The sequence below is a fragment of the Sorghum bicolor genome, chromosome 1, assembly GCF_000003195.3.
Source record: "Sorghum bicolor cultivar BTx623 chromosome 1, Sorghum_bicolor_NCBIv3, whole genome shotgun sequence".
Taxonomy (NCBI): domain Eukaryota; kingdom Viridiplantae; phylum Streptophyta; class Magnoliopsida; order Poales; family Poaceae; genus Sorghum; species Sorghum bicolor.
In genome coordinates, this window is record NC_012870.2 from 39,578,582 (window position 1) to 39,601,457 (window position 22,876).

General features: G+C 41.7%; 1 protein-coding gene across 1 annotated transcript; it reads right to left on the reverse strand.

The window, feature by feature from the left end:
• On the reverse strand, nucleotides 19,237–21,025 carry LOC8155703 (ATP-dependent DNA helicase PIF2). The gene is made up of 2 exons (XM_002489209.2): nucleotides 20,132–21,025; nucleotides 19,237–19,332 (listed from the first exon to the last, which is right to left on the reverse strand). The coding sequence occupies exons 1-2, from the start codon at nucleotides 21,023–21,025 to the stop codon at nucleotides 19,237–19,239; spliced, it is 990 nt and encodes a 329-aa protein (XP_002489254.2).

Genomic DNA, 22,876 nt, shown 5'->3' on the forward strand with positions numbered 1-22,876 from the left:
GGTAAAATTATTTGACATGTCATCCATCCTTTGCTAAGGACTTGTTTAGTGCATCTAGTCATTCCTCACATATCCTAGACTCATTTATGAAAATAAAATGAATTTGATGCTTGTATGGTACCACTATTGCTTCTATGTTTGAAATGATCTAGTGGTAGCATATGACATGTTTGTGGGCTTGCAATCCTAGTGTTTGATCTAGAAAATGAGCTATAGGTGTTTAACTCAACATTGTCAAGATAACCCTTGAAATGAGGTGTGAAAAAGCTTGTCATTGGATCAAACCGAGTTAAATATCTTAGACAAGCAATCTAGATTGAACCAAATTTGGCAAAATAATCCTTACATAACATGGTTTCACATACAACCTATCTAAAATTTGAGCTCACCTTTTGTGGTCATTGATGACAAAGGGGGAGAAGTAATTCACAAAGATAGGTTTTCCTAAAAGAAGGGAATCAATTTTTTTAAGCACACAAGTAGGGGGAGCAAGCTCATAAACTTGTATGTTGCATTTGGATGTGCATTACATATGTTTGCATGCATAGCATTTTTTTTTGATACCTTGCTTGTGTGATGTATGCTAGTTGTAAATTGATTGATGAAATGAAAAACTAACATGTATAGGATGATAGTTAGATGTACCTTGCATGTTTTATGTTTTACAAGTGGTACAAGAGCCTTGTTTATAATATTGATCTCACGAGGTATCTAGTGTTTATGTTTGCAAGAGCTATCTAACTAACCATGGTGCTAAGGATGGTGTTCAAATGGCAACTCCGATTGGTATCACGCTTCAAAGGTCCATTCTTTACACCTTAGCATCATTTGGTAGTTATTGTCTCCTATGTTTCCTATCTAAGCATATGTGCAAGCTTTCAAATCCAAACTCTTAGCACATATGTAGGGGGAGCCAATGCTACCAATTTGGGTTTATGAAACTTGTCCATATCTTTTACACATGGTAAATTGCTTGGGCAAGCAACATGAATCTAAAAATTTTATTGAATATCTTTGTGAAAAGGTTGTCATCAATTACCAAAAAGGGGGAGATTGAAAGCCCTAGTTTGGTTTTGGATAATTGATGAAACCTATGTGTACTAACCTTTGTCATGAGTGAAATATAAAGATAGGTTGGTACACACCAAGTGATGGAGCTAGATGATGGTCATGGTGATGGAGGTGATCAAAAGATGATATTCAAGTGCTCCAACTTGGAAAAGAAGAATGAGAAAAACAAAATGGGCTCAAGGCAAAGGTATTTTTAATAGGGCCATTTTGTTTTGCCACTCAAGACACCTAGTGGGTGTGAGTGGATTTAGGATAGACAACCGTACTATAAAGAGGGGAAATCTTTAATTGCAATGGTTATCTAGTGCCACTGAATATGTTTCTCATTTGCATTTACCTAGCGCTTAGTGACGTGGTGAGCTGCTTGAGAAAGCCTATAAAAATATTTGTGAAAGGCTAATTTAAATGTCCAATTTATTTTGGAACATTTTAGTGAAATTAGCTACTTCAAAAGGTGCTGAAAATTCATAGAATGTGAGCTGCTGTCCAGACGTAAAAGAACTGCAAGCTGCTGAAACAAACTGAAAGTTTTTGTAAGTAGCTGAATCAAGTTGGAAGCAGTTGCAATCAGTTAAAACTAGTGGACAGTTCAAACAGCAAGCGGGTGAATATTTTTGCAAGAAGCTGGAAGCAGTTGCGACTAGTTGCAACCAGTTGAAATCAGTGCACAGCTCAACAGCAAGCAAATGAGTGTGGTTGCAAGTAACTGGAGGCAGTCGCAACCAGTCAAATCCAGTGTGCAGCCCAAAAGCATGCAGGAGAAAGAGAGCTGAAAGCAGTTGCAGCTAGTTGGAACCAGCTGTAAGAATTTACAAACGTTGGCTGCTCTCTGTCTTGTTCGAAAGAAGGACAGAGCAGAGACTTTGTTTGCATACGTTGCATGTGGTGGAGCTCTTGCCTTAATAAATGAAAGAGAGAAAGAGAAAAGTGATTTGCATGCATGCATGCAAGTGTGAACACACCTTAATAAAAGGAGGCAGCCATTGACCTTTGCTCTTCATAGAGTTGTCCACTCAAGTACAAGGAGGTACTAATTTGCTCTGTTGTGCAGCTCGTCCCATTTGAAGTGGAGAAGTGGCAGGAGTGCATGCGCATGGACTGCAGGGTTGCAGCTCTTTGCCACTTGCTCATTTAATTGATGGGACCCATTGCTGAGAAAATACAGAGAGCCACTCAATGCCTGTGCTGCTGCCCGTTGTGGAAAACGGTACTATTGTTTTGCCCGTTGGAGAGCTGGCTGGCCAAATAATTTATGCCGAGTGCTCCACTTCCTGACCCTCTCTCTCGCGAATACAGAACGCTTCACTTCTTTCTTTCCAGAGAACAGAAAACTCGAGCTCCCCTCTCCCATCTCTCCCAAGTGCTAATCCTACGAGAGATTTTTGAGAGGCCTGCGTGATTGATCCAGTGAGCTCGTGAGCATCTCCTCCCTCTCCTCTCCCTCTCATAGCTTGGTGCTCATCTGAGAGAGGATTGAGGGTAACCCTAGGTGCATTTGAAACTGCATTTTCTTGTGGCACTAGGTGATTATTGTGATTGTGGATTTCTTATTACTCTTGGTGATTGCCGTCACCTAGATGGTTGTGGATTTGTTGATTGGTGAGGGGATTTGGTGATTGTGTCCGCCCCCAATCAAGGTGATATTTGTGAGGGGTTCTTGGGCTTATTCCCCGGCAGAGTGCCAAAAGTCACTCTAGTGAATTGCTCGTGTCATTGAGCTACCTCACTTGTGGGTAGGTTCTTGTGGCGCCCATTTGTTGGGCTAGGTTTGTGAAACACCTATTAGCCGCCGAACCACTAAGTGTTGGTCGACACAACGGGGACTAGCGTGCCGGCAAGCACGTGAACCTCGGGAGAAAAATATTGGTGTCAATATTATGATTGGTATTCTCCCGGTGAATATATTGATATACATTGTGATTGGTTCATCCTCTACACATCGGTATAATTATCACTCATCTCTTTACTTTCTTGTAAACTAGTTGTAACTAGTAGTACCTAGTTTTAGCTGGTTGTAACTAGTTGTAGAGAGTAGTGACTTAGCCGTTGTTTGTGCTTAGTGATCATAGTAACTAGAATTATTGAATAGGTGGCTTGCAACTTTTGTAGAGCTAGAGCAAAATTGCTTTAAGCCTTTTGTTATACTAATCCTTTGCTCTAGTGTCTTGTAGAATTTTTAAATAGGCTATTCACCCCCCCTCTAGCCATATTAGGACCTTTCACCGCCCTCTTATTCAAAATATATATTTGTGCTTGTTGGTTGTGCTAAATAATTGAGTGCTCTATGTTGTTCCCTTACGGCATAGCAAGTGTTAAAACTTGCACCTTTTTAAAATATAACGCCATAACAAAAAAAACAACATCACTCAATAGATCTAACCCTTATCTAATGCTTTCTCATCTTAACCAATAGATGCCTCCCAAACCAGCTACCCACTCTCAACCAAGTGGTCGTGCAGCTAGTAGACAAAGCCAAAATCCAAATGGAAGTCAAGCCAATGCAAATGTGGATGGTATTCATGAAGATGAAGTGAGTCAGACTAGGAACCATAATGAAGGAGATGACTTGCCCCCTCCTCCAGTAATTGACTTAGCACAAGTCATGGCAACTCAGACTCGCCTTCTAGAGACCTTGGCTCAAGGCATGAACCGCCCTAGGAACAACCGTGGAGCCGAAGTCCAAGATAAGATGACTGAGTTCATGAGGCTTAAGCCACCCACCTTTACTGGATCTGACAACCCCATGGAAGCAGATGATTGGCTTAAGGTGATTGAAAGGAAGTTGGACACAATCCACTGCGATGGAAGGGATAGAGTTCTACTAGCATCTCATCAGCTGACAAGAATTGCCCTTTCTTGGTGGGAAGCCTATAGTGGAGCTGTGGACAATGCCAACACGATCACATGGGAAGAATTTGTGGACGAATTCCGCCGGTACCACATTCCCGATGGGATCATGAAGCTGAAGGCTGATGAATTTCGCAACTTGAAGCAAGGAAATAAAACTCTGAGTGAATACATCTTCCAATTCACTGAGTTGTCTTGCTATGCCCCAGAATTGGTCAACACTGATGCCAAGAAGCAGACAAAGTTCATAGAAGGATTGACCTGTGAGCTTAGAACCCTCATGACCCCACAGATCTATCTAGACTTCAACACCTTGATGAACAGGACCATTCTGACTGATGTGGCCAAAACCGAAGAAAGGAAAGAAAACAAGCGCAAGTTTCTAGAGCGCAAGGTTCAAGATGGTGCTAGATCCCAGAGGCTAAAAACCTTTAGCCAACCAAGCCAGCGGACTCAAGCCCCAATGCAGTTTCGCTCTCCTGCTAGTGTCTCCAATAAACAAATGCAGTCATCATATCATCCTAAGACAACCTATCAGAATCAAACTTATGGCAAGACTCAACAGAACAGCACTGGTCAAGTCACAAACAATGTTAGGACTTGCTTTAATTGCCATGAGACTGGACACTACATCGCCAACTGTCCCTACAAGAACAACCCACCAGCAGTGTCCACTCAGTCCCACACCGTTAATGGACCAAGACCTACAGTGTCTGGAGTCAACCGTGGTTTCCCTCGCAACAATAGCAACACCAACAATAATAGCCAGATGATGAAGCAACCTCAACAATCCTATGGTACAGCTCGTGTCAACCATATTCATGCTCAGGATGCTCAGACTGCTTCAGGAGTGGTACTTGGTGAGTTCTTAGTCGATTCAGTACTTGCAACAGTATTATTTGATTCTAGAGCATCACATTCATTCATATCATCAAGTTTTGTTGAGAAGCATCAAATACCCACAGTACTACTAAAGTTACCCCTAATAACCCGAACGCCTGGGTCTGACATCAAATGTCATCTAGGTTGTTCAAATGTAAGGATCATTCTAAGTGGGGTAGTTTTCTTAGCAGACTTAGTAGTGCTCAAGTCCAAAGGAATAGATGTTATCCTTGGAATGGATTGGTTAACCAGACACAATGGAATTATTAGTTGTGCAACCAAGGAAGTATCGTTAGTGAACCATGAAGGGATTAAAGTGAAATGCCAAACCAGAGGGTCTAAAGTTAATCCAATGGTCTTCAACTTGGATGCAAGGACCATAGAGGAAGTACCAATAGTGCAAGAATACCCTGATGTATTCCCTGAGGAACTACCTGGAATGCCACCAGACAGGGATATAGAGTTCATCATTGATCTTATCCCCGGGACTGCCCCCATAGCCAAGAGACCTTACAGAATGGCTCCGGCAGAGTTAGCTGAACTGAAAGAGCAGCTAAGAGACTTGCAGCAGAAAGGTTATATTAGACCTAGTTCTTCACCATGGGGAGCCCCAGTCTTGTTTGTGAAGAAGAAAGATGGAAGTATGAGGATGTGTGTGGATTATAGGTCCCTAAATGAAGTCACCATCAAGAATAAGTATCCCCTACCAAGGATAGCTGACCTTTTTTATCAGCTTAAAGGAGCCAAGTATTTCTCTAAGATTGATTTGAGATCAGGTTATCACCAACTCAAGATCAAGAATAGTGATGTCCCCAAGACAGCCTTTGTAACCAGATATAGACAATATGAGTTTACAGTGATGTCCTTTAGATTAACCAATGCCCCTGCCTATTTCATGAACCTCATGAATAAGGTATTCATGCAAGAGTTAGATAAGTTTGTTGTAGTATTCATTGATGACATACTTATCTACTCTAAGAGTGCTGAGGAACATGGGCAACACTTGAGAGTAGTGTTGGAAAAGCTAAGAAGACACAAGTTGTAAATTCAGCAAGTGTGAATTTTGGCTTGAGAAGGTTGCATTTCTAGGTCATATCTTGACAGCTGAAGGAGTTGTAGTTGACCCTGAGAAAGTAGAAGCTGTCTCCCATTGGCAGTAACCCACCAATGTGAGTGAGGTTAGAAGTTTTCTTGGATTAGCTGGATATTATCGAAGGTTTATAGAAGGATTTTCCAAGATAGCCATACCCATGACAGAGCTTCTTAGGAAGGACAAGAAATTCACTTGGACAGAATCATGTGAGAAGAGTTTCCAAGAGTTGAAGAAGAGACTGACAACAGCACTAGTTTTAATTTTGCCAGACATTCACCAAGATTTCATCATATACTGTGATGCCTCAAGACAAGGTTTAGGATGTGTTCTCATGCAAGGAGGAAAAGTGGTTGCTTATGCATCCCGTTAGCTTAGACCTCATGAGCAAAATTACCCTACCCATGATTTGGAGTTAGCAGCTATAGTACATGCTCTCAAGATTTGGAGACACTACCTTATTGGAAACAAGTGTGAAATCTACACTGATCATAAGAGTTTGAAGTACATCTTCACACAGTCAGACTTGAACCTAAGGCAAAGAAGATGGTTAGAATTAATCAATATAACCTTGAGATTCATTACCACCCAGGAAAGGCCAACGTGGTAGCAGATGCCCTAAGAAGAAGGTCATATGGTCAGCAGTTGGTGCCTAAGAACACTCACCTACAAGAAGAGATAGCACAGTTGAACATGCATATAGTACGCCAACCTCAAAATGGCTGTCTAATGGTGCAGCCAACTCTTGTGGAAGAAATCAAGCAGACACAACATAAGGATAAGGATCCGATGAAGATTCGTGAGCAAACTAGAGAAAATAAAGCTCCATACTTCAGAGTGGATAACAAAGGAGCATTGTGGTATAAAAACAGGATTTGTGTGCCCAAGGAGGGAAAGTTTCAAGAATTAATCCTTGATGAAGCCTATAACTCAGCTTATTCTATCCACTCTGGTGCCACCAAGATGTACATGGACCTAAAAAAAGATATTGGTGGAATGGCATGAAAGCTCATGTGGCACGATTTGTTGCACAATGTGATGTATGCCAAAGGGTTAAAGCAGAGCATCAGAAACCAGCAGGCTTGCTCCAGCCATTGCCTATTCCCGTTTGGAAATGGGATGAGATAGGCATGGATTTTGTGAATGGATTACCCAAAACTCTGAAAGGAAATGATTCAATATGGGTAATAGTGGACCGCCTTACCAAGGTTGCTCACTTCATACATGTGTGCACCAAATATAGTGGAGACAAGTTAGCCCAGTTATATGTGGATAACATAGTCAAATTTCATGGTATGCCAAGTAGGATTGTATCTGACCGAGGTACCCAATTTACCTCTATGTTGTCGAAAAGTTTGCATGAAGCTATGGGAACCAAGCTAGATTTTAGCTCAGCTTATCATCCTCAAACAGATGGTCAGACTGAAAGAATAAATCAGATTATGGAAGATATGCTAAGAGCATGTGTGCTCACATATGGTAAAGATTGGGAGAAAAGCCTAACTTATGCAGAGTTCTCCTATAATAACAGTTACCAAGCTAGTTTGGGCATGTCACCTTTTGAGGCCCTATATGAAAGAAAATGTAGAACCCCACTGATGTGGTCAGAAGTTAGAGAACGAACCTTGCTTAGACCAGCCCTTATAAAAGAAGCAGAAGATCGTGTAGCTTAAATCAGAGAAAAATTGAAAGAGGCACAATCACGTCAAAAGAGCTATTCTGATAAAAGAAGGCGGGAGTTAAGTTTTGCAGTTGGAGATTTTGTGTATATCAAAGTCTCTCCTATTCGAGGAACTCGAAGGTTCCAAGTCAGAGGCAAGCTAGCACCTCGGTATATTGGACCATATCAAGTATTACAGAGGATTGGAGTTGTAGCCTATCGTTTTCGGCTACATGAAGAAATGTTAGATATACACAATGTGTTTCATGTCTCCCAATTGAAGAAATGTCTCAGAGTACCAGAGGAACAAATATTGCCAGACACAGTTGATTTACAAGACGACCTAAGATATCAAGAAGTGCCAATAAAAATCCTAGATACAGTCACCAAGCAAACTCGAACGACAACAGTCCGAATTTGTCGTGTTTAGTGGAGTAGACACACTGAAGCGGAAGCAACATGGGAAAGAGAAGATGCCCTGAGAAAAGAATTTCCTCACCACTTTAGAACCCAGCCGAATCTCGAGGACGAGATTCCTTTTAAGTGGGGTAGGTTTGTAACATCCCAAAAATTCACATTCAAAAATCACTCGCATTAAAAATTATTTTCAAAATGTATTTCAAAAACTATAAAATAATTTGAGCTCTATAGTATCTCCATCTAATCCATCCATATTTTTCGCGCACAAATAACAGCGAGTACCAGAAAGTTAAATGCAAGAGAACATAGCAGTGCACCTACACGAATATATATCTCATGCATGCATGCAGGACATGCCACCGTCCATTTGCATGCACTTGCATGCAAGGACACGGTGATTAGGCACCGTCCATTTGCATGCATCGTGCATGCAAATTAGGCACCGACCATGCGCTACAGTAGCATTTTTAATGGCACGCAGCTGAGCGCTTTGGCCTATAAAAAGCCAGCCTCGGGTCCTCACTCTCACCATCCGAGAAGCATGTTCACTCACTCGCTCACTCACTCTCACTTCGCGTATACTGTATACGGCCATACGCACAAGCTGAGCTCGACTGTCGTCGCAAGACGAGGTGAGCAGCTCATGAGCATCTCCTTGCTCTTCTCTGTCTTTCTGTAGTATTTTTTCCTGTATTTTTTTCTTGTATTTGTCTGTACCGATTCACTGCCAAGAACTCCACGAATAGAACCATGACATACAGAAGACCTCTAATTACCCCTGCTAATTTCTCTCTAAACATGCATGTGTGGGCCATAAGCATTAACTTCACCAAATAGTACATGCATGCATGCACTACCAGCCAATAAATGCCCACGTGAAACATCCATTCCTTAATCATCGTTAGTCTTTTTCGCATGATTAAATTTCGATCATTTTACAAATACCACATGCTAACTCTGATTTCAATAATTCTTTTTCCTAAAATCATCTAAAATCATGATCTACCTCCCATATTAATTTCATGATTTTTAGAGCTTATTTGAATTATGTGATTATTTATCTGAGCTTGTTGTCTGTGTCGGTCGTCGCGTATTTTAGCTGACGGAGTGAACGAGCCGGAAAACGAGAACGTTGGAGACGAGTACCGCGAGTTTGACACCGAGGACCCGGACTGTCAGCAGGAGTTTGCCGAGGACGCCGACGGAGGCAAGTCCAACCGATCCCCTTTGATGCATATTGATTCTATTTTTAAACATAACCCGTAGAAGCCGTTTTAAATATTGCATGTACGATATATGTACGAAGTATTTTTGCTGCTTAGTTAAAACCTGTTGAATAGCCATCCTTGAATTGATATTACCCGATAATTGTCTTATTCGAACCTAGGAACAAATAATATGCTATGACAGAAATATTATTATTTAGTATGCTTAGGACATGTTACTCATCCTGGATACTCATCGGTATATTTTTCCAAATATAATGATTTTAAAAGTAAAAGGTGTGAGTGGTGAAAATAAATTGTGGGTATGGTGAAAGGGTTAATGAACAAGTTATAGATGTGATTACTATGGAGATGGGGCGGATGAGATCTCTTTTGGGGATGCCCTGGTGTTGTGGCTTATACCTTGCGGGGTTAAGCGTGAAGATATCCGTCTTGTCTCGATTAAGGACTGAGTTGATGATTCATCTTGCCTAACTCATTTATCGTACAACCACTCGCCTTGCATGGGAAAGGCTTAGTCTAAATCCCTCTAGTTAGTATGGCAATCACCTGGAGGCAGGTGTGCAACGGGATACTAAGTGATGTATGTGAAATTGTGGAAATATATGAAGAGAGCTTTGTGAATTATTGTGGTATCATGAGATGTGGCCTTAGTGTTCCCGTGGTGAGCGCCATTACTTAGCTATGGAGGGTAATCACTTTGATGGATCTGTGCTTGCACGACGGTGTAAGTTATGGTATCCTACTTGTGCGAAAAGTGTACAACCTCTGCAGAGTGTAAATCTATCTAGATAGCCGTGTCCGCGGTCTCGAACGGGTTATGGTTTGGTTTCAACAACTAGATGGGTTGGGATGAGTGAAAACATGAGAGTGAGTGTGATTTTGGAAATAAATGGTTGACTGCCATTGTGTTGTGGGAACAAGGGTTCAACAACACTTAAAATTGTGATCAAACCCCCATTTTCAGAAATACTATCATATGTGGAAAAGAGTTCTTTTACAATAGTATTTGTGAAATGAAACCTTGCATGTGTAAAAAGATAGCTTTATGCAAATAAAACTAAGCCTCATCCTTGATTTATCCATATGCATATATATTGTTATCCCCTTCCGCAGGGTAAGGTTAGATTTGCTGAGTACTTTGTACTCACCCTTGCTTTATTAAACAGAGGAAGATCCGGACTTCGATCCCGAAGTGGCGTTCGAGTAAGGTCGTGTCTGCACCCAACTAAGCATGTGACATTGGGACTCGTCAGATGTTCGATTGCGATATCGTTTGTTTCTGGGTCCTTTGGACCTATGTTGTATTTTCGTGTCTTATTATTATAGCGTGTCTTCCTTGTCCACGCTTTACGAGACTACTGCGCTAAAACTTATCTGATGTAATAAATGTGTTACTAGCCTCCTGGGACTAGTATTGTATCTCATTTGAGTTCCTGGTTTACCAGGGGCACTTCACAGGGCGGGCGCCCTCTGTAGGTGGGCAGGCGCCAACCTTTGGTGGCCATCCTAGCTACCTTTTTTGCACTCCCTCCTTTGCTTGGCTCTTATGTAGAATAATAGTTCATGAGTGGTGGTTGGTCGGGGGAAAAGTGTTGGTGAGTGGAGTTATGTTGGTGGATCAAATAATGTGATGGGATGTGTATGAGGTGTGGTGTATGACATGTGGGACCCAAGGACTGTGGGTCATGCTTCTAGAAGGTTGCTATAATTAAATATAATGCAGGAAAAATCTATGAGAATTGAAACTTATTGAAATGATAATGGAAAATATTTTTTGTGCCTCCACAATAATTAATAAATATGGGTTGTCACACACCATAAATATTATTTATATGGGGCTTTTGATTATTATAATAATGCTATGAATAAATATGGATAATGCAGGAATTAAATATGAGAGAATTAATGATACGGATAAATACCGATTTACCTCCCGGCGAGGGTTTGGGATTTTTAGGTCCCCCAAGCTGGACCTCTAAATCTTTTAATCTTCTGAATTACCTTCCTCCGGAGATGGTGTCTCCAGTGGTTCTTCTTCATGAACTTCCTTCACTGTAGAGTCTCTCTCTGGTCTGGGCTTGAATGTGAAGTGTTCTTCATTTCCATTTATGTTGAACTTGATTTCTCCCTTTCCAACATCGATGTGGGCATTGGCAGTGCTCAGAAACGGCCTTCCAGGATGATAGACACTTTTGAGTCGGGACTCATGTCCAATACCACGAAGTCTACTGGCACAAGGAAATCTCTGATCTTGACTGGAATGTTTTCGACGATGCCCAACGGGTGTCGAACTGATTGATCTGCTAGTTGTAGGCACATTGATGTTGGTTCTAGGGTCGTATGCTCAAGCTTCTTGTAGACTGATGCTGGTATCACACTGACACTTGCTCCAAGATCACCAAGTGCATTATTGAAGTGTTGGTTTCCGATCGAGCAATCAATGGTGGGACATCCTGGATCCTTCTTCTTCCTTGGTGGTTTATTGAGCATGGCCGCACTACATTCTTCTGTCAGCTTGATAACCTCAGTGGTGGGCAGTGGTCTCTTTTTGTTAAGAATATCTCTGATGTACTTTGCATATGTAGGTACCTGTATGGCATCAAGTAGAGGTATGTTGACATATAATTTCTGAATGACCTCTACAAACTTACCAAACTGCTCATCCGACTGCAGTCCTCTGTTTCTTCTAGGAAATGGCAAATAGTTGGTATCGTAAAATATTTCCTCATTTCCCCAGTACTTGGTGGTTGTAGCAGATCTTCTGCTTCGACTGGGCTTTCTTCTTCTATCACTGCTGGTTGCACTGGTGCTGATGTTCTTTGTTTCTCTTTTGGGTATGGGGGATCCCTGGTGGCTTTGCCTCCTCTAGTAGTTATATTCTTTACCTGCTCAATGTTAGTGGCTTCAGGCAATGCAGCAGCTAGCTTTATTAATTTAAGCTCTACCCTTTTATGAAGAGTGTTTTGTTCATCAAAGGCAGTTAATAGAAAATCCATTTTATTGTGTATATCTTTTAGAGATGATTCATTTGTATCTAGCCTTTGTTTAACTTCATCATTAGTTTTGGTTTGTTGAGCAATTATCTCTTTTAATGAAAGTTGCTTGAAAGTGTCACCTGAATTCATACCTTTGCTATTGGGTTGACTCAAAGTAGGTTGATATTTGTATGCTGTCTCAATGGCCCTTTGATCTTCTTTGAACTTGGCCCTCTGGTCAATCCAATGGAGCAAATTTTCCATCTTGGATGATAATGCATTTACTTCTTCTAGTATTTCTTTAGTTTGATGACATTATTGAGCTTCATCTTGGAACCAGCTTTGGTTTTCTGCTATCTTATCCAAAAGTTTCTTTGCTTTTCCAATTGTAAGCTCCAAGAATGATCCTTTAGCAGATGCATCTAGGCACTCACGAGCCTTCTGGGTTATTCCATGGTAGAAGGTCTGCATAAGTAACCATCTAGCTATTCCATGGTGAGGACAATCTGATATGTATCCTTGAAAACGCTCCCATGCTTCTGAAATGGTTTCTGTCTTCTGCTATTGGAAACTGACAATATTCTTCTTAAGGCAGCTGTCTTACCCATAGGGAAAAACTTTGATAGAAAGGCATCTGACAAGTTCGTTCAGTTGTTGATGTTATCTTGATGGGTGTAGAACCACTTCCTTGCTTTCCCTTCTAGTGAGAATGGAAAGAGGCGAAGCAGTATGACGTCTTTGTCAACTCCGTTGATGCGGATTGTACTTCCAATCTCTAAGAAATTCTACAAGTGTACACTAGCATCTTCATGTGCCTTTCCACTGAATTGTGTAGCTTGTACCAAATTGATGTGGCTTGACTTGAGCTCGAACTCGGGTGCTCCTTCTTCTACTGCAAATCTTGGACTAGTTGGAATATTCTCAAGACTTGGAGCAGAGAATTCTTGCAAGGTCTTTTGTGCCATAGCTTCAGCAATTGGTGGCTAGCTTCTTTTTCCTTTCTTGATTGCTTTGGTTCTAATGATGAAGAGTTGAATGTACCAAAGTCAATCCTGATATACCCTGTATAAAAATATAAACATAGAAAAACAACAGGGTGAACCTGCCAAAGAAGAAGTGCCTTGTTATGATTTCTCACTTAGTAGCTGTTTTATGCAATTATTTCTCTATAGTCTAGTCTAATATTTTATGTGAATAACCTTGACTGACTTCCTTACTTTCCTTACCGTTCCTATGTGTTTCCCTTTGGTTCCCCGGCAACGGCGCCAGAAATGCTTGTTGACACTAGCTAACACCACTTGAATACTAGGTTGTCATCCCCAGCATGGTGCCAGAGTGTACAAAGGTATTTATGAATGTAAAGGCTCTCTAGAAAATAATCTATTCTATCCGCAAGCGCACAGATAAAACACCTCATTGTAGCATTTCACCAGGAAAGTATTCCAGGTATCGTTATTTATAATTTTGCTTAAGAGGACAGTGGAAATGAAGATAAGGATAAAATCTATCAAGGCATAGACTAGACATAAACTTGCAAGAACATGATTACTAATGAGGAACTGGTCACACAGTCACTTACTTTGGCAGGGGGTAAGCCATAATAATAATGATAATGAAATATAAGCTCATGGGTAAATAACACAGCGATTAGAAAATAGACTACTCCTTATATATATAAGGTGACGTCGGATTAGCTAGAGAATGGATTTTAAGTTATCTACTATCTACTAAGTCACAATCTACTCTAGTTATCTACAAGATCATATATAGCATAAAATACTCTTCATTCATGTATAAGGAACATTGCTAAAGTAAAACAGAGCATCGCAAGACTTACTCCGCAATACAAATTCTGCCTGTCCTATCAACGGAGGGTGGACTATATAAGAATCAACGAAGCTGTCACTATCACGAACTACGACCCAGCCAATAGGATACATTTGCAGGTAAATAACATCTAACCACCACTCCCACATGTGATCTACCACTTAACTCCCGCGCGTCAAGAGCTAAGCGCTTTGCAAACTTATACATAAACTCATTATCAATCATAACTATATCAAATATAGAACTAGAGCAAACTAAGATCATAATAAATAGAGACATAATGCAATTAGAATAAAGTAGTAGAGAAAGATATGAAATAATACCAATCTTTATTAACGAAGATCCGAATCCAGAGCGCTAGGCTCTAGTTCTCTAATTCTATCTAATCAATCCTCTAAAACTTGAAGGATTAGGGAGTAGCTAATTCTAATTCTCTGTGGGAGAGAAGTTCTAAAACCATAACTTTGATGGCTTCCTCTGATAATGATTTCTCCTCTCTCCCCCTGGGGTGGAGAGGCCTTGCTTATATAGTCCCCTCAAGTGAATTTGGGCCGTCGGATCAAACCGACATTGATCGCACGGTTTTCCTTGATCCTTTAGGTCGGTGGAGCATAATCCGGTCTCCTGTTCATTCCCGTGGCTTCTGGACTCTTCTAGAATAAGGAAAAATGTGCGGCACGTAATTATCTCGTTGTAAACATGACATGTGGGCCTTCTCTCCATATTTTCTGATAACCCCCTGCAGAAATAGATAAACACCAAAGCTCATGGAATTCTGTCAGATAAAACCCTAATTCTAGATGTTTGGTGCATATTGATCCTTTTCCATGTTTAGTTGATGGTTAAATTTAGTACTTAAGGACCATCAACAACAGCAGCCTGAACATCATTTACCTTGAGACTCTCGACCTCCTAGGAGTCAAGAGGTCGCAGCTCAAGCCGAGCGCATGGGGCTTCCATGGAGTCGTGCCCAGGAAGAAAGCCCTCCCCGTCGGCCGCATCGACCTCCCTGTCTACTTCGGCACAACCACGAACTTCATGAAGGAGATCCTCACTTTTGAGGTGGTTGGGTTTCATGGCACCTACAATGCTATCATCGGTCGACCCGGTTATGCCCAGTTCATGGCGGTCCCCAACTATACCTACCTGAAGCTCAAGATGTCGGGTCCTAAGGGCGTCATCACTATCGGCTCCTCCTACGAGCACGCATACGACCGCGACGTCGAGCATGGAGAGGCCATCGAGGACTCCACCCAGCTGGCATAGACACCATGTCTATACTAAAGAATACTACTCTAATTACCATGAATAACTAGAGCACTCAATACGAGTGGAGATCCTATGCAAAGATATAACAACTACACTAATCATAAGTATAAAAGCATAAAGTAAATAGAGAAGATAATATATTAAAGCATAAGTCTTACAAAGAATAAATATAAAGACATAACCTAAGTCTGAAGAAGACTCTTCTAGAACCAAAGCATATCTTCGCTCTCTCTAACTCCTTGCTATAACTAATCTACTACATTGGAATATTTAGCCCTAATTCTCTAGAAAAGAGAGGTCATCCATTCAAGGGATGCCTCTACAACTCATAATGATGGTTCTCTCCAATAGGGGGGTCAGGCTTGTATTTATAGCACTTTAAGAAGAACCACAAGCCTTGGATCAAACGGACCTTGAGAGACGGCCAAGATTACTCCTCAAAGGCGGTGGAGGCAGGATCCGCGTGGTAGAACATGATTGGTGGAGATGCTTAGGCACCTGCCCCTATCCCTTGGGCGGCTGCCCCTGGTTAGCTTCCAGGTGGGCCCTCTTTGCAAGGTTGATAGATCTTTTCGTTACCTTTCCAAAAAGTCCTGGATCACTCAAAACGGATTCCGGATGAGGGAGACATGCCCAATTTACTCAGGAGTGCTCTAGAAGCCCATTTGCAATCTTCTGGAAGGCGTAACTTTGTCGTGTGGACTCCGATTTGGATGAATCAAAACTCTATTTCATATGTCTCGATGAGCACTTCTCAATGGTGCACTCCAATTCATCACTTGAGATACTTCTATTAGGTGATTCTAGTCCTTTTCCAGTTTAACCCCTATTAAACATAGATTCACCAAAACTCGTGGAGCTTTTTAGTTTCAAACCCTACATTTATGCTCTGTGGTTCATATCATGTCATATCAAGCAATAACTAATGGATAGAAATGAACATTAGTGACCATCAGTAGTCATCTCCTAGCGATGGCGTGGTCCTTCAATGGAGAGACAGGACAGCGGTGGCAAAAGATGAAGTGTTAGCGTAGCATGAGCGTAGGACTAAGGATGGCTTGGCACAATCTCATTTGGTAGCATGACAATGAGATCCTTCACTGGGATGATGGCGAGAGGCTTTGGCTGGGCGACGACGATGGCCATCGAGTTGTCGAAGCGGAAAAGCTCGTTGGCATCAATCTCGGTGTGGCTAGCCATTGGAAGTTAGGCAAGAAGAGATTTGGTTGCTGCTAGAAAAGGTTTGAAGGTATGGCCTTGAGGTAGGTAGGGGGTCAAGTTTGATACCCTGGATCAATTTGCATGAGGGGTTGGATCTAGGCTCTATGGATCGTTATGGGAAAAATTTGATTCGCACGGAAAACATACGGAATGAGGACTAGAACGCTTCAGAAGGAATGTGGGAGGTGGTGCGAGGTAGCTTGCCATAGGGGCAGACTGGCTAGCCTAGTAGGTGGGGCCAGCTAGCCCCACCTATTGGCGGCTCATGGACAGGTTTCTCGTACCCCCCTAAGACTTTATTCTAACCCCAATTTTCCACTAGTTTTGTTATGAAATGAATTAGAGACACATGATAATTAAATTAGTGGAAAGGAATAAATTGAACTATTTCTAACTTAGTAGGACTTTTATCAGATTCTAGAAAGATCTTAAGGCGTTGTCCATTTACCTTGAATAACATGCCTTCGTCATTCTGAACAGTTACCGCTCCATGTGATGAAGAGTTAATCATCGTAAATGGTCCTTCCTACTTACTTCGTAGCTTCCCATGTTCGTATAGCTTGACCCTAGAATTAAAAAGTAATACCTTATCTCTAGGAGTGAAGTTCTTCATCTTGATCCTCTTGTCATGTCATCTTTTGTTCCTTTCCTTGTACATCTTGGCGTTGTGATAAGCTTTCTCACGCCATTCATCAAGTTCTAAGAGTTTCATTTGTCTTTTGACTCCAGCTGCTTCAAGATCCATATTCCATCTCTTAACTGCCCAGTGAGCTTTGAATTCTAGCTCAACAGGCAAGTGACATGTCTTCTCATAGATGAGTTGTTATGGAGACATCCCCAATGGTGTTTTGTAAGCCGTCTGGTAGGACCACAATGCATGGGGTAGTTTGTCTTTCCACTTGGTTCCCATCTTATTGACTATCTTTTGTGGAATATTCTTGATTTGCTTGTTTGATGTTTCTGCTTGACCACTTGTCTGAGGGTGATAAGGAGTAGCAATGTTGTGATGAATCCCATGTTGCAATAGATACTTGCGAAAGCTCTTGTTAATGAAGTGAGCGCTAAATCTTGGGAATATTATCTCATGAAACATCCTTTTGGAATTCTAGGAATTAGACTTTCTACATGGCATTGCTTCGACCCATTTGGAAACATAGTCGACTGCCACTAGAATGTACTCATAATTCTCAGATTTTTGAAATGGTCCCATGTAATCAATTCCCCAATAGTCAAAGAGCTCAATTTGGAGATTGTTAATTAGTGTCTTGACATCTCTCGAATTGATGTTACCATGTTTCTGACATGCTCCACATCTCTAAATAAGTTCTTTGGTGTCCTCATACATGGTTGGCCAAAAAAATCCACTTTGCCAGATCTTTGAATGTGTACGGAATGCTCCATAGTGTTCTCCATAGGGTGATGAATGGCATCTTTCGATGTTCTTGATTCCTTGTTTGGATGGCACACATCTTCTGAGTAGCCTGTTTTAGCAAATCCTAAAGTGGTACAGATCATCCCATAGGTGAACACGGCTCTCATACATGAGCTTCATCCTCTTATTTCCTCCTAGTGGTACATACACTGTAACTATAAAATTGACATTATCTACATACCAGTTGTTAGACCTGGAGACTAGATAAAGCATATCATCCTTGAGTGAATCATTAATGGGTGAATCCTATGAGTTCTCAATCTGCACTCTTAACAAGTGATCGGCAACATAATTTTCTACTCCCATTTTATCTTTTATTTCTATGTCAAATTCTTGGAACAGCAAAATCCATCGTATCATGCAAGGTTTAGCATCTTTCTCAGTGAGTGTTGATGATAGATAAGTACTCTTTTTAACCATCAACATAGCATGAGTAATCACGTAAATCAGAATATTATCTAGCTATAGCGGTTATTATTAACAGAATTCTATGAGTTTTGCTGATTGTCTAATTCTACAGGAGGTTATCAAAATAAGAACAAAAGAATGTCCACATGTTGGATTTATATAGAGAGACCCATCGGTAACTCATGAATACTCTAGAAGACTTGGCAACCTTGCAAAGTGGGGCCCACTTGGTAGAGACCAAGGGGCAGGAGCCCACATGTTAGGGGTAGCCGCCTGGCCCCTGTGGCACTTCAACCTCGTGGATCCTACCTCCACCGCCTCTGAGGAGTAATCTTGGCTGTTTGTCAACATCGGTTTGATCCAAGGGCTGTGGTGCTTCCTAGGGGCAATAAATACAACCCTACCCCCCTAGAGAGGAGGAATTCATTATTATTCTCTGAGGAATTTAGGAGAGAATTCAAAGAAGCCTAGAGCCACCAGCCTCATAGTTTTATAGCATAGCTACATAGGAATAGATCTAGAAGGAGTCAAGCCTAGCTTGGAGTCTAGATCTTTCTTTGTTCATAATAATTTCTTATTCTTCATTATATTATTCATATTAGTCTTGCTATTATGGATATGACTTTGATCTATTTGATTATATCAAAATTGACTTTATTCTATTTGCCTATGTTATCAATTACTAGGTAAATGCCCGTGCGTTGCAACGAAAACACATACCGAGATAACATATATACGTGTGTGTTATACTATTGCCTAAAATAGATAATGCAATCTTGATGTTTCAACACATGTTTCATAATACATGTTTTAAAATATAGTGTATAACTAAGAATCTAATCTTTCAATAGTTCGACCAGGAGAATGTGCTTTGCATGGTCACTAAACTTGCAGCTGGTCACCAATCAAAGATGATCTAGAAGATTTTCAAGTCCAAGATGCAGCGTCTGGCTCCTTGCAACTGAAGCATGTAGATGGCTCAAGCTGTAGTTAGAAGTATCCTGCATATAAGTTGTCTGTTAATTTTAAAGTTAAAGTACTATTGATATCCAAAAAATATATATATCAACATGTGATGCATTACCTCTTTCATGGAGTCAAAACCTCTTTATATACGATATTCTTTGTGAATATATCCTTTGTCGGTTTCTTCTTTCCTTTCCCTTTCCCTTTTCCCTTATTCACATCCTTCTCAGCAGCTGACATAGCTAGGATTCTAATGTTTAATCTTGCTGTAGCTCTTGATAGCGCCACATACAATTGGCCGTGCGAGAATACTGGTTCCGGCAAGTATACCCCGACGTTAGGGATAGTCTGTCTCTGTGCCTTATTAACGGTCATTGCAAAGCTGAGCCGAATAGGGAATTGCTTTTGCTTAAATTGGAAAGGGAACATCTCGTCGTCTGACGGGCATAAGGGTATGCGAGGCAGAAAAACCCGCATTCCGGAGTGCTCTCCCAACACAATTTCTGCATCTATGATATTTTTTTGGAACCCCCGTATGATAAGCCTAGTTCCATTACAAAGTCCGTTCGCAGGGTCAATGTTCCTAAGCAATATGACCGGACAACCGATCTTCCACTTCAACACATGTGGCGGTAGACCATTGGGTGTCAAACTATTGAGGAATTCCTTAGGGTAGTAGTTGTGTGGATCATCGACTGCACAGTCAAAGCTATGGTACACCATCTCATATCCATGGAAACAACCTATCATCTTCATATTAATCATATCAACCCAGTCATTTCGTGTAGATAAGATCGCTCGAGAGGTGATATAATCTTTGCTTGACATATTCACATTGAGGTTAGGGAATATACAGTCAATTAGAGCATCAAGATCACTATCTTCCCCAGTGTGCGGTATGCATATATCACGAGGAAGATGGATTTCATCATCAATGCTCGCCTCCTCAGATCCTCCACCGACACGCAACAAGTATTCCGCAAACCATGGGTCGCTCTTTGCCCTCATGTAGCGCACCAATTTTAGATGTCGCATGGAATCCCAAAGGTATGACATCAGCGAGGCACCAACTATTTGAGCCCTCGATCCTCTCCGAACAACAGGAAGAACCTGTCTGAAATCTCCACCGAACACGATGGTCTTCCCTCCGAACGGTAACTCTGGTCGGTCCATTACATCACAGAGACTGTTGTCCAATGCCTCAACAGCCTGCCTCTTTGTCATGCTAGCCTCATCCCAAATAATGAGAGATGATGCTCGAAGCAGCTTGGCAGTACCACTCTGTTTTGTGAAGGTGCAGAAGGCCCCATTATCAATGGTGAGGGGAGTCTTGAAGCATGAGTGAGCAGTTCTACCACCAGGCATGATTGAGGCTGCGACACCAGATGTAGCTGTTGCCACAACAATCTTTTTCTGACTACGTATAGTAGCGATAAGTGCTCCGTACAGATAAGTCTTCCCGGTCCCGCCTGGACCATCCACAAAGAAGAGACCCCCATGTTCGGTATCAACTGAGGACATAATCTCATCATATATAGCCCGCTGCTCCACATTAAGGGTGTCTGACAGAGCCACATCATACTCGTTAGCCTCAATGCTAGCCTCCTCAAAAATCTCTCTAGGGATATCATGAGAGGCGTCGTATGTGTTGTCGATATCGGGAAGTGGGTACATCTTTATATCCTTCTGCATTGATTGTAGCAATTTTTGAATATCTATGAGGACCATCTACTCTACCATGAAGATGGATTGATTATTGCTCTTATAGTCCTCTGACATTGCCTCTTTGTGTTTCTCCCACAGTCCAAACACATCGCTAGGCTCACAAAATACCAATATTGTTGCAAAAAGCCTTCATAGTGCATATGGCATCATCCACCCGGTTGCCTCAGTAAGACTCTCATTTAGAGTGTTGTCCTCTTCAGTTAGGCCTCTTCTTTCTACAGCTTCACGGAAGGTCGGTAGAATTTTGCCATCCACGGTCCTTAGGCACTCAAAGAAGGTTGCACCCGCCACGTGGTTCAGGAGAACTCTAAGATAGTAACGCTCCCCCTCGGCTGGATTGGCAGACACGATTCTTCCAATCTGTCGTAATGTATCACGACGTACCCTATTTTGCCAAACTTTGCCCTATGCTTGCCACGTATAGAACTCGGGGAAGTCCCGATACAATACACCTCGAGCTATTTCATCTGTCCTATTCTTCTCGAAGTATGCTGTAAGCATTGACTTGTTAGCACCTGGACGATCAAGCACTCGTTGAATCCCTTGGCGCTGGTGAAATGACACCATGTGCATGTCTAGAAGATGTAGCTGTAGGGACAAAATATAAGGGTATCTATCACTCAAATCGAACCCATATATCCTCCATAAGGCTTCTGGGGGGTTACCCATCTAGCATCCCTATACTGCTTGATCTCATCAACGTTAGCTTCACTATCCTCCTTGTCGGCCTCTCTCATAGCCACAGACGCCCGGTCATGACCCTTGTAAATGTACTTAAATAGATACTTGACTGCCTTGATGCTCCCACATGCCTCAACATTGATGTGGCAATTGAACAGACGGAGGAGATATGGGTTGTAAGGCACGACCCATCTGTTATCAAGCTCGTGTCCGCGAACTTTTTCTTTTTAGCCATCTTCACGCCGTTTATAAACTGGATATGAATCCTTGCCTTGTATTGTGACGTCGCAAAAAGGTCTAGGGTAACGGTTCTTGTAGGAATCACGACCCTTTGTGCATGGACAATTATGATTAAGCACTCCGCAAGGGCCATGCATCATATGTTTGGTAACCATCTTGTATAAGACTGGGTACTTCTTCTTGTTTGGGAGCTCGGCTAAGATGAGGCGATCATACTGCTCTGGGCACGTGATCTTGTACTTCCTATCCATGATTAGTAAAAAATGTGCATGTGGCAGACCCCTTTTTTGGAATTCCACAACATAAACGTGTGCTCGCACCTTTCCGAGGATATCCTTTTTTAGTAGCCTATCCTTTAGCTCTTGTAGTTTTGCTCTAAAGACTCGAACAACAAGATCTGGACGATCTTGTGGTGTCTGGCCAGGGTAGAGTTCATGCTTGATCTCATCCCAGTTTGGGTTACATGTCATAGTGAGGAAGATGTCTGGTTTACCAAACCTCCATACCAGAGCCATGGCATCCATGTACCGACGCCTCATGTCACGTGGGCCTCCAATAAAGGATGAAGGCATTACTGTCCGCTTTCCAACAGCTTCTGCTCTACCTTCACCAGCATGTAGGCTATCAACCAATACTTGGTATAGGTCTGCCCTAATATCATCTTGATGGTTGCGTATATAATCTAATCGAGAACTCTCGATCTTGATATATGTGTCAACTGCAAACTGCTGGAACAGACGCTTGCCGTATAGTATGGGATTAAATTTTCCTGGGCGCATCTGTAACTTGTAGCAGTAGTAGTCACGCACAGACACACATAGTCTACCAGGGGAGTCTACAAAAAATAGCCATGAATTAGAGTTGTTTGTAGAATAACCACTAAGGTACATGTATGCGAAGTATGTAAATAAGAAGAATAACATACCTATTTCT